This window comes from Zingiber officinale, chromosome 7B (assembly GCF_018446385.1).
Source record: "Zingiber officinale cultivar Zhangliang chromosome 7B, Zo_v1.1, whole genome shotgun sequence".
Lineage (NCBI taxonomy): Eukaryota > Viridiplantae > Streptophyta > Magnoliopsida > Zingiberales > Zingiberaceae > Zingiber > Zingiber officinale.
Genome location: NC_055999.1, coordinates 24020375 through 24033338, shown reverse-complemented (window position 1 = coordinate 24033338; position 12964 = coordinate 24020375). Strand labels below are relative to the sequence as shown.

Here is a 12964-nt window from a genome sequence, read left to right as displayed (position 1 = left end):
ACTTGCCTCTTGGGATGATCCGGAACAGCGATGATGAGATGGAGTCCCGGTGCGGGCGGCGTTTGTGTTCGATAAGGAGTTGGCAAAGATGTGCATGTCATTGCAAGAAGGCCAGGTCACCGCGGAAGTCATCGTTGCAGTTGAACCCGCACGTGCGCTTCTCGACGTCTTAAGGATCAATTAATGTCGTCGTGTCCGACCTCGCCGGCAGCAGCGTGCATCACGCTGAGGTTGAGGAAGGCGAGGGAGGAGTTCAACGCCTTCTTGGCAGCCCACAATGCTTAGCCAATTAATTAATTTTAATGCGTTATGTTTATTTATTTATTTATTTATTTTCACATATGTCTGTTGTCGAGCTAACCAATACTAATTGACTACGCGTACGTGGTTCCACTGAGAAATTTTCATAGATGTTTAAATATTGAATATGATAAAAGAAATTCTAATAAAACTTCTTTTCTTCGTCAGCAAAAATGTGAACATGGACAGGAAAACAAATTAATGTCATTCATTATAGAGCTCTTGTGCACAAGCAAACTAAGGAGTAAAACACACGATAAGAAATTTGCCAAACAAAAGATTTACTTAATCAGTTTCATTGTTCATTACTTCTTGTACTTTATCTTAATTCAACTTTTGCACTCTTGTTCCATCGTCTATGCTCATCCTTAACGGTATTACACGCATAAATACAAAATTTTCCATGAAGTGCTTATCCAAACAAATACATGTCCAACAAATTAAAACTATTCATCTTAGAGACCAAAAAAAAAAATGCATGCGTACATGTCAGACGTGTGTGCTGCTAAAACAAAAGGTTGCCCAAGTGTTACGAGTTCAATTTTGGTACGACATTTTCCTTTATCTTTCCTTATAGTTTTAAGATGATCCATATGCAAATGTTCAAGTTTTGTTAATGTTGCAAGCATGAAATTTAGTTCAACATACTTGGCATTACATCCATGTAAACCCAGACAAATTATACTCAAACAGATTAATTAAAGGCATTTTCCAACTGAAACACTGCTTTGAATCTAACACTAGAGATATGTAAGAATTGAATTGCAATGTCAGGAGAGCAAATTCAGGGGGAAAAGTTGCATGCATGCACCTTCTCATGCATCAAGTCATCATCTTCCTCATGCAATTTAACTTTGCTGCTTTGCAGTCAAATTAAGAAAACAAATTTAAAAGCAGAAATCATAATGGAAGTAATCAGTTAGACCTAAGTAATTAACAGTCCCATTGCAGGTTTTCCATTGAAGTAGTCCCACTGCAAAACTCAGCTTCAGCAGCCAAAAATGCACTCTCTATCATTTCAAGGTCAAGGGTTGTGGCATATGAGGCCTCCACTTGATGAGCTTGCCCTTGCTGAAGACCCTGCTTTGAATTTAGTGCCTCCATTGCACCTTCATGCCAAATGTTCTCATCCAAGCAGCTGAAACCTGAAGCTTGTTGATGGCCAAAGCAAGAGGAGGACACGTTTGTGTAATCCACGGAAGAGGAAGAAGAGCCACCATTGGCAGTGAAGTCGAACGAACCTTGCGAATTGTCGATCATCTGATCCTTGAACCCCATCAGGAGCTGATGATCACTGATCATATTATCTTGTTGGCACTGGAAGTTGGGCACAGGAATTGCACCCGCCGCACTCTGATCATGAGAGGGAAGAGCATTAGAGTTAGCTAATAATGGCGGCAAAATTGTCTCCAAATTAGGGAGTACTGAGTTGAAGCCACAGTGATCCACAGAGCCGGCGTGCTTCATCTTGTCAAAGCTTTTGATAGGAGGGCTAATGGTGAAGGGTGCCGGATGAACAGACTGCCCATAGCCGAATCTAGAAAGCTCGTCGGAATTATTATTCATGGTGGTAACAGATCTAGAAGAAGATAACAAGTTGTGTGTCTTTGGATCCAGGCCTTGTGCCATCAGCTTCTTCTTGATGCATGAGTTCCAAAAGTTCTTCACTTCATTGTCTGTTCTTCCAGGAAGATGCTTTGCGATCTGAGCCCATCTGAGTTGATATTGATAGATCTCGATTCATAGTTCCCTACATAAAAGTGTGTGTTTGCTTTTGAATCAATTTGGATTAGTGTTGACTTACCTGTTGCCTAGGATTCTATGGACGTCAATTATAATTCTCTCTTCTTCTGCTGAGAAGGAACCTCTTTTCAGGTCAGGCTTCAAGTAGTTGATCCACCTAAGTCTGCAACTCTTTCCACATCTCTGTAACCCTGCAAAGATTGATTCCAACTTACATATTCAGAGATCAGATCAAGAAATATAGATTCAATTATATGGAGAAGATCAGGGAGAGAGAGAGGGAGAGAGAGACCTGCTTCTTTAGGGACAGTGCTCCAGCAGCTGTGGCCATGTTTGGTGATATGGTCGATGAGCTTCTCATCTTCCTCAGGAGACCAGAGGCCTCTCTTGACCTTCTGCTTGGCGCAGCAGAGATGACCCATGAACAAGTATTATCTGTAACCTTCTAGCCACCACACACTCACTAAAACTTATAGATGTACAGCCTCTCAAGGGATAAAATTAACAAGGAAAGAAAGAAAAAAGTAACTTGGTTTGTACTCATGCATGAAATTTCTTGTGGGATTGCAGGAATTGGCCGAAGACTAAACAAGGAAGCAATTCTAAGTTATGATAGGAAAGAAAATTCCCCGGATTATATAATTAAATACTGCCGTCGGTGTTATCTGATACAAGAGAAGGACTTTTAGTGAAAGATCAATTCAACTTACTAACCTTATGATCGATCGACTTGGGTTCCAGAATATTATACACGTTAACTCTGTGCAGAGTTAGGGAATACTTCCAATTCTACTCTTGCATGACACCAACAGTGTACGAGAAGCAATATTTTATATATACTCTGCATGCTGCTACTAAAGAATTAATGAATTACTGAACCAGGAAAAGAAATTTAAAATGAAATGCAAAAAGGAAGTTTGGTGATTTCTTATGGGACAATCCAATGATTAGGTGAGGACAATAAAGTGAGAAAGAGATAGAGGGAGGAAAGGGCACCACGAGTGGTAGTGTTGGCATTAGTAATTTGCTTTCTCCCAAGTTCACTATCACAAAGCTGCGCAAAGGCCAAAATTTTGATACTGATTAGAGAACTTGGCTTCTCTCTTTTCTTCACTAGAGAATATAATGGCTTGGTTGTTTTTCTAGGGTTCCACCGTATCTGTATGTTTTGTTTTATTTTTAGTTGTTTTAATCTTGATAATTGATTCAATATGATCCTTTAAATTTTAAATTATTATAGCTTTTGATATCTGTCTAAGTGTGTAAAATTTTAAAAATTGACATTTGTTAATTACTAGATACTTATAACTTCCAATTTTAGAATCTAAATTTTATTATTATTTTTATTAATTTTTATTTTTATAATATTTCAGATATTTTTAATATTTCTAATAATTATAGATCAAAATTAGTCTAAAATAGTATTTTATTTTATAAAGTCTATATAAATTTCTGTCTAGTTATAGATTCATCCTTAAATTAATAATAAATTATTATTTTAATAAACGGTGAACTTTCCACCCTGTCAGTGTTTGGGTAAGAACAAGAAATTAATTCATCTGGAAAAGTAGCCGCACGAAATAGGGTCTAAACAAAATTAATCGCAGGCAGAAATGAAAGGGCAGTCTTTATTATTATTTTCTTAAAATAAAGCATTTTATATATATATATATATAATCACTAATCCTAAAAATATTTTTATTCCATTATGTCGTAGTTGCTATATGTTAAATTAAATAAATTAATTCAATTTAATCAAAAACTCCAGTAATCATTGATAATAGTTGCTAATTTTATAATTGTAGTGATGATGAACAATAACTATTACAACAGTGTTGGTTCTATTTTAATCAAGTTGAAATGATTTTAGTTAAATAATTTTGATTAAATTAATAAATATTATTTTAATAATAATAATAATTTTTATATAATATTTTTGATTAAATTAGAATAATTTTAACAGGGTATCACCTCCCTATAGTTACAACTTACAATCATAGCTACCGAGAAAAGTATATACAGAATAAAAAATATGTAAGAGCTTATTTTAATATTTTTTTATGAAAAACATTCTTTTAATAAAAATAATAATAAATATTTTTTGATTTTTTTAATTTTCTGAGTTGCCAATTGGCGGGATGAGTGAGTAATAAGGCAAGAAGGTTCAAACAAGTTGATGTAAAATATAATTATCGAAATGAGACCGGACCATCATGGCACATCTATTACTATTGAACCATCAAGTTTTTTATATTTATTTGATAGGGAAAATATGAGAGCGGACCGTCGTTCGTATGTTTTGAAAACATCTCATCCTATTAAACGATATATTTAAAAGGCTGAAATGAAAAGATAAATTGGCCACAACGCATAGCAATTGACAACGCATCAATCCATGGCGTCCTCTCCTCCTCTTCCTCTTCTTCTTCTTCTTCTTCCCATTTTGCTACTGCTTTCCGGCCCCGCGCCGTCGACGGCAAGCAGTTACAACGAGAAGTTGACTCACCTCCACTTCTTCTTCCACGAGATCTACGGCGGCCCCAACGCAACCACCATCACGGTGGTCAACCCTCCCAACTCGAGCTCCTACACCGCCCTCGGCAGTATCGGGGTCGGAGATAACTACCTCCGGGAGGGCGCGGAGCCGGGGTCGACGCTGCTGGGGAGGGCGCACGAGCTGGCGGCGGCGGCGTCGTTGGGCACCCCGACGGCGTACCTGTCGCTGTTCAACTTCATCTTCACTGCTGGAGAGTACAATGGGAGCAGCGTTTCTATTTTCGGGAGGGCGGTGCTGACGGAGGTCATGGACAGGGCCATCATCGGCGGCAGCGGCAAGTTTCGGATGGCCCGCGGCTACACGATAAGCAAGTTGGTGAACAGGAGAGTGTCAGGTGACGTCATCTACCTCGTCGTCGAATACGACGCCTACATATATCACATGGACGACTGATACGCGCGACGTTATAATAAAAGTTATAAACTTCGGCTTTTGCTATTTAAGTAATTTTTTAAAATTATCAAATATCATACATATGATTTAGGATGATTTTAAAATTATTAAATTATGTATCTATTTCTTATTTATTTTATCAGTCGACTAGTTTTATAGAGAATCGATTTCGATCTGTATTCAAATTTAAAATTTTAAATAAATCGATGAACTGGTTTTTTTTGAAAATAAGTCGATTAATTTTTTAAAATAAATTTGAGATAAAATTAGTTAATAAATCAAATCATCATTTAATATATTCGGAGTAATAATTTTTAAATATGAAAATATTTAAAATTTTTAATTTATATTCAAAAAATTATTACTTTTAATATATTGGATCAAAATATAGTCAAATATATAGCATCTAATTTTATATCAATCCGAGATAGTTTGTTGTATCAACAGATTTTTTTTAACATGAATTAAATTTTTCAAATATATTCATGTTCAAAAAATAATTACTTTTAATATCTTGACTCAAATTGATATTTGAAGATACAGATATAATTAGGAGAGGTAAATGAGCATATATAAACTAGTTTTATATAAATCTGAGGTCATTTGATCCATTAACTGATTTTAGACAAAATTAGTCGATGTACAAAACGTCAAATAAACATAGAGCATGGAGAGATAGTTGAACACATAAAAATTAATTTCATATTAATCTGAGATAATTTGATCCATCAATTAATTTTACCTAAAATCGACTTTGAAAAAAAATAAATCGATTTATTTAAAATTTTAATATTTTGAAACAATGTGAAATTGATTCGATTTATTTAAAATATTAGTTGATTGATAAAGTTAAAATAGAAAATAAATATATAATTTAACAAGTTTTAAATTATCTAAAAATTTATCTACATAATCCAATAAAAACTATATAAACTTTCACATTATTTTTCTCCATTTTTACTAATGATCTCCAACTGAGAAAGAGAAAATAATTAATTAATTAAGCATGCGTCATTGAGTTTCCGAGACCGCGTGTATATAATTTTTATTCCTCTCACCTCTAATCATTATAATGTCCTTTTTATAATTTTTTTTTTCATATAATATCGATTATAAATTAATTTTATAATTTATAATTTTATAATACCGCGTTATGAAAGGAAAAATTCTTAAAATATATCAATTATTTAAAATTAGAGAAGAATGTGTTTATTTATGGAGAAGTTATCTCTTGCGATTCGCATTTGCAAAATGCGAAACTTTAATAAGTTTCACATTTTGCAAATGCGAAACTAGATGGAAATAGCAGATGTATCAATTTTTTTTAAAAAAAAAATTTGACAGCTATCGCATTTTTTAAATGCGAAAGCTATAACTTATTATTTATTTAATTTTCATGTATATTGATAGAAAGTATTTCTTATGTAATTACTCTCACGTCTCATATACACGCCAAACCCGAAAGTGTCGTTGCCATCGCCTCTCCTCCTTTTTTTCTCACAGTGCCTGTCCACCCCACCATCAAGCCACGCCATAGCGTCTAAACCCTAAACCGCCCGCTGGCGCCTCCTCCTCCTTCTTATCGTGGTGCCCGCCTGCCCATGAGTTATCCTATTATGCCACGCCGAAGCATCTAAATCTTAAACTATCGCCTTCTTCTTCTTCTTCTTCTTCTTCTCACGATCTTGTGGTTGCCCGCCCCAAGAGCTGTCCGATCAGGTCACGCCGGAACACCTCATTGCGAAGGATTAGAAGGCACGTTGCGAAGTATTAGAAGGCAAGGCCTAACTATGAATATTAAGACCCGATTCTCGTCGAATTCGCCAACATCGAACTGTTCTCCAGCTTAACAACAGTGAGTTTTATGGCCTAAATTTTTTTTTTTTAAATAATAGTTCATAAAGTAATACACCGATGTATTGCATATACCATGTAATTAGGGTTGTTTGGCTTATTAGAATGGCTTTTTTAGAACGCCCAATTCCTGTGAGCTTGTTTTGAGGAGCTAAGATTGAATATGAGAATGGTTCAATTAAGCATGGCCAGTCTATCTCTAACGCTACCATAGTGATTGAATATAAATTGAGTTACGACGAGTTGGTAGATGAGATTTGTCAACAAGTTGGTGTGGATAGAAAACATTTTAAGTTGAATATCATCTTGGATTATGAGCAAAATGGGAAATCCAAATCCACCCTTATTACGAATGATAAGTCATTACGAATTTTATTCTATTTTGCCCAGACAGTTACAGATTTTTGGGCTGACATCTATGTTGAGATGGAAGAAATTATGTAAAGTTCGATCCAACAGGAGGCATTATTGCCAACCGAGCACACGAGCATGGTTGCGCTTCTTAATAACTTTATGGGATCAATGCCTCATGTTGGATCTTCTAATGGATTTGATGAACTGAATTATGTACCAAGTTTGATATTTGAACCTAGAATTCAGATGACTGCAGGTGAAAACATCAATATGGGTCCTCCATTACCATCTCAAGATTTTGTTGAGCTTCCTCATGTAGAATCTCCAATGTATGATACCATGATTCATTTTCCATTGCCATCGAAGGTGCAGTTGGATGATGAGGCATAGAGCAGTGAATATTTTCATTCTCAATCTTCTGAAGATGGTGGGGACATTTTGAGCAGTCCTATGGATGATGACTCTCCTAATGATGGTGATTGTGATACTCATCTTAATCGTGGTGAGATTCCACCATATAATGAAAGGGTGATGCACTCCATGAATGATATAGGGGAGGAAAATGACGATGACAATGTAGATCGAGAACATAATGTTCATATTGACATTTGGAGTGAATCAAAAAAACAAACTTAGCTAGGAATGCTATTTGACAGCAAGTCTCAATTGCAGAAAGCCGTGACATTAGGGTCTATCAGTCAAAATCGAGAGTTTAAGGTAGTTGAAAGTAGAATCAACACATGAGTTGCCAAATGCAAAGTGGTGCCGTCAGACATAGATTCTAACAGTGGACCTAAGAATTATAGGTCATCGTGTCTTTGGTGTATTCGTGCAGTTCATAAGAAGACGCATAAGATGTGGCAAATCACTCGATGGGGTGAATATGCACAATTGTTTTGGCTCCATTAGTGACAATAATAATAGAAATTTGACTTTAGCTATTATTGTGTCTCACATTATCCATCAAATCGAGGTGAACCCGGGATATCTTATAAAAAAAGTCCAGGCTGATATTAAAGAGTCATTGCATGTTGATGTTTAATTCATACAAGAAGGCATGACATGGGAGGAGAAAAGCCATAGAGATTGTTTATGAAAATTGGGAAAGTAATTTCACTGAGTTACCTTCGTATATTGCAACCTTAGAGCATTCTAATCCCAATACTATTATTAAGTGGCATAATCACCCAAGTAGTAGTGAAAATGTGAAAGTCTTCAAATATATATTTTGGGCATTTGGACCAGCAATTGATGCATTCCACATGTGTAGGCCGATTATCAGTGTTGATGGTACACTTGTAGATTATACTAAATGCATGAAAGACGAATTAAAAATAAATACGGTAAAAACTTACAGCGATCTCCCGCAGATCCGCAATCGGCAATGGCGAAACTCGCTATCGGAAGAGCGATCACAAGATCGGAAAGCCCTCCGCAATTCCACAAACCAAATCCCGCCGCCTTGGATGTTCTCCTCTTACTCTTGTCTCCAACGCCCAATTTCACACCCACTGAGTCTTGGACGGACCCCCTTTATATAGGGAAATATACTAGGGGCATAATGGACTTTTCCATTATGTGTAGTGGGGAACATGGGCCACGTTCCCCACTATCCCCATTTCCAACATTTGCGAGGGGCTTATAAGGGAAAGATGCTTATAGCTGTTTCTAAGGATGTAAACAATCGTATATTACTTGTTGCTTATGTTATAATAGATGAGGAAACTATAGCTAGTTGGTCTTGGTTTTTTTGAATAATTTAGGTATTATGTGGCACAAAATAGACAATTATGTGTTATTTCTGATAGACACCATGGTATTATTCATGCTATGTCAAATTTAGAGGAATGGAAGGAACCAATTGCATATCATAGATTTTGCCTTCGACATGTTCGAAGTAATTTCATGACAAAATTTAAGAATGTCAGTTTGAAACATTATTGTTGGGCTATTAGAAGTATTACTCAAAGACGGAAATTTAACATATTTAGGAGATAAATTAGAGCACTTGATCTAGCGACATGACAGTATTTGAGAGATATTGACATAAGGCGGTGGAGTCTTGCTTACGATGGTAACCATAGATGGGGATGCATGTCTCACAACAAACACTTCTGAGAGTTTGAACAATGTTTTGCGAGGGGCTAGATTCTTGTTAATTAAGGCATGTATTAATCTATCATTTCATAGAACTGTTCAACCTTTTCAAAGTCGATCATTGTAATACAACCCTCCCGCCACATAATTGGAGTAAATTCCTAGAGGCTGAAAGACATGCACAAGGACATCACATTGATGAGTTTAACTAAGTAGATGGAGTGTACAAGATTGTAACAACAAGACAATTGAATGGTAAAGGTTGTCATGTACACACAGTTCTTTACTATGAAAAAGATTGCACATGTGGAAAGTGACAAATGCATAGATTTCCATGTTCACATGCAATTGCTATTAATTGTCGACATAGAGGGGATAATGCTATTGACCTTGTGGATGAAGTTCACACCACAAAGACTTACATGACACAATATGTGAGACTATGATGAGTTTTACTCCTCCGGATGGTGCCATATCAAATAATCGAATACTACTAAGGTGTTTGTATGATATCATCTGCAGGTCTCTACCTAATAATGCATCAGATGAATCATGTATTCAACGAGCGAGAGTTTATATTTTGTATTTGTTGAGTGATAATTTGTTATCTGATGTATCTGGTAGCGTTGTGTACATGCATCATCTCATCAATTTGATCGATATGTCTGTTAGTGCATCTAAGAGTTGGGGGAGTGAATAAATATGTTAATTAGACGATGTAAATTTTTTTAAAAAAATGATTAATAATAAAAAAATAAAATTTATTTAAATATGCATGATAATATAATGAAAAATAGATAATATCACATCTATTAGTATTAGTATTGTATGATCACCCTTTTTATATTTATTTGATAGGCATATAAGATTGAGACCGCACCGTCGTCCTTATCTGTTGAAAACTTCTCATCCTATTAAACGATATATTTAAAAGGCTGAAATGAAAAGATAAATTGGCCACAACGCATAGCAATTGACAACGCATCAATCCATGGCGTCCTCTCCTCCTCTTCCTCTTCTTCTTCTTCTTCCCATTTTGCTACTGCTTTCCGGCCCCGCGCCGTCGACGGCAGGCAGTTACAACGAGAAGTTGACTCACCTCCACTTCTTCTTCCACGAGATCTACGGCGGCCCCAACGCAACCACCATCACGGTGGTCAACCCTCCCAACTCGAGCTCCTACACCGCCCTCGGCAGTATCGGGGTCGGAGATAACTACCTCCGGGAGGGCGCGGAGCCGGGGTCGACGCTGCTGGGGAGGGCGCACGAGCTGGCGGCGGCGGCGTCGTTGGGCACCCCGACGGCGTACCTGTCGCTGTTCAACTTCATCTTCACTGCTGGAGAGTACAATGGGAGCAGCGTTTCTATTTTCGGGAGGGCGGTGCTGACGGAGGTCATGGACAGGGCCATCATCGGCGGCAGCGGCAAGTTTCGGATGGCCCGCGGCTACACGATAAGCAAGTTGGTGAACAGGACAGTGTCAGGTGACGTCATCTACCTCGTCGTCGAATACGACGCCTACATATATCACATGGACGGCTGATACGCGCGACGTTATAATAAAAGTTATAAACTTCGGCTTTTGTTATTTAATCACGTAAGTAATTTTTTAAAATTATCAAATATCATATATATGATTTAGGATGATTTTAAAATTATTAAATTATGTATCTATTTCCTATTTATTTTATCAGTCGACTAGTTTTTATAGAGAATCGATTTCGATCTGTATTCAAACTTAAAATTTTAAATAAATCAATGAACTGGTTTTTTTGAAAATAAGTCGATTAATTTTTTTAAAATAAATTTTAGATAAAATTAATTAATAAACCAAATGACTTTATTTAATATATTGGAAGCAATAAGTTTTAAATATAAAAATATTTAAAAATTTTTAATTTATGTTCAAAAAAAAATTATTATTGTCAGTATATTAGGTCAAATTTATATTTATGACATGAATATAATCAAGAGAATTAGTCAAACATATAGGATCTAGTTTCATATCAATTCGAGATAATTTAATCTATCAGCCGGATTTATTTAACACGGATTAAAATTTATTTATTTAATAATTTAATATTTTAACGTAATGTGAAATTGATTCGATTTAAATATTAGTGGATTGATAAAGGTAAAATAGAAAATAAATATATAATTTAACAATTTTAAAACTATCTAAAAACTAATCTACATAATCCAATACAAACTGTATAAACATTCACATTATTTTTCTCCATTTTTACTAATGGTCTCGAACTGAGAGAGAGAAAATAAATAAATAATTAATTAATTAAGCATGTGTCATTGAGTTTTCGAGACCACGTGTATATAATTTTTATTCCTCTCACCTCCTAATCATTAATTATAAGTCCATCTTATAATTTATTACTTTTCATATAATATCGATTATAAATTAATTTTATAATTTATCTTCTTCGCGAAATGAGACTGTGAAACTGTGAAAGTGTCTGGGACATAATGATCTTTTATTATATAACTTTTATATATCAAGGTTTCTTTTATAATCGTCAGATGCAAGTCTGAATGGATCTCGGTCGTCGAATTCAATTCAAGTTCATGAAACTACAAGGTTTGTTATCTCGTGTTTTAAGAAAACTTCTAACGTGAATTAGTTAAAAACACAAATATTTGAATGATTCTTTGATACATTACTTGATCTATTGTATTGTTATCGTGTATTATATTGGACTATATATTCAAAGTTAACATGATCTTCTTTGACTAAAGAAGTCAACAAAAATCAATTTTTTAAAATGAAATTTTAAACTAAAATGATGATATATTAGCCACCTAATTGGCGAGAAATTGTCGTATTGTTTGTTTATTTTGGTAAATAAAAAAATGATTAGCACCTTAGGCAGCTAATTGAATAAATAAACTAATAAATTAAGTTCAATTTGAACAAATATCTCTGAATATTTAGAAACTTATATTTTAAAGGTACCTTACCTCCAATAAACCATTATGTTCCTATTAAAATTTTCTTTAAAAAAAATCAAGAGAGAAAAAAACGTTTTTAACCTCTATTTGGAACGTTAGAAATATATATATTTTTATTTCTCATTTCTTCTTTTTCTTGAAATATTTGATAAACTTTTATTATGTTTTTAGGATGCACACAAAAATGTAATAACGTTAAATAAATAAAAAATTTTAGATAAATTTGTTTAAATTTATTTTAAAAATTATTAAAATGAATAAAAAATATTAATATAGAAAAGGGATTAGGATCCCTCTAATACATGAAAAAAAGGAGTGGTAATTTCGGATCGGACATGAAAACATGACGTGAATCGAATATGAAAAAAATCAGGTTATACTAAAAAAAATAGACATTAGAATTGGAAAATTAGCAACGGTCGATAAAACGGTTGTAAAAGCTAAACCAATATAACCAGTCTAAATAAACCGCTTCTAAAACTAGTTCGGTTGATCCTTTTAGAAGCGGTTGGTAAACCGTCTGTTGGCTACATATAGAATCGGTTTGAGTACCCGATTCTATATGTTTGTTATAGCAGCGGTTTAAGACCGCTTCTAAAGGTCACATACGAGATTTAAAAAAAAACATGATCACATCTCGTGTTATTTTCACAATTCCATCACTCGTTTCTATTTCAGCGACCCTAATTATTCCAGCGACCC

General features: G+C 34.8%; 3 protein-coding genes across 4 annotated transcripts; 2 read left to right on the top strand and 1 right to left on the bottom strand.

The window, feature by feature from the left end:
• Positions 1–1027: 1027 nt before the first annotated feature.
• On the bottom strand, positions 1028–2605 carry LOC122003644 (transcription factor MYB61-like). Of its 2 annotated transcripts, XM_042558723.1 has the most exons (4): positions 2336–2605; positions 2105–2234; positions 1726–2014; positions 1029–1653 (listed from the first exon to the last, which is right to left on the bottom strand). In XM_042558723.1, the coding sequence occupies exons 1-4, from the start codon at positions 2463–2465 to the stop codon at positions 1234–1236; spliced, it is 969 nt and encodes a 322-aa protein (XP_042414657.1). In that variant the 5' UTR covers positions 2466–2605; the 3' UTR covers positions 1029–1233. The 2 variants fall into 2 exon arrangements, with proteins under 2 accessions (XP_042414656.1, XP_042414657.1); XM_042558722.1 differs by having other exon boundaries at positions 1028–2014.
• A 1833-nt stretch (positions 2606–4438) lies between these two features.
• Positions 4439–5009, top strand: LOC122003654 (dirigent protein 11-like). Its single transcript, XM_042558734.1, has one exon. The coding sequence runs from the start codon at positions 4439–4441 to the stop codon at positions 4991–4993; it is 555 nt and encodes a 184-aa protein (XP_042414668.1). The 3' UTR covers positions 4994–5009.
• Positions 5010–10289: 5280 nt separating this feature from the next.
• Positions 10290–10841, top strand: LOC122004252 (dirigent protein 11-like). The gene has a single exon (XM_042559171.1). The coding sequence runs from the start codon at positions 10290–10292 to the stop codon at positions 10839–10841; it is 552 nt and encodes a 183-aa protein (XP_042415105.1).
• Positions 10842–12964: the final 2123 nt, after the last annotated feature.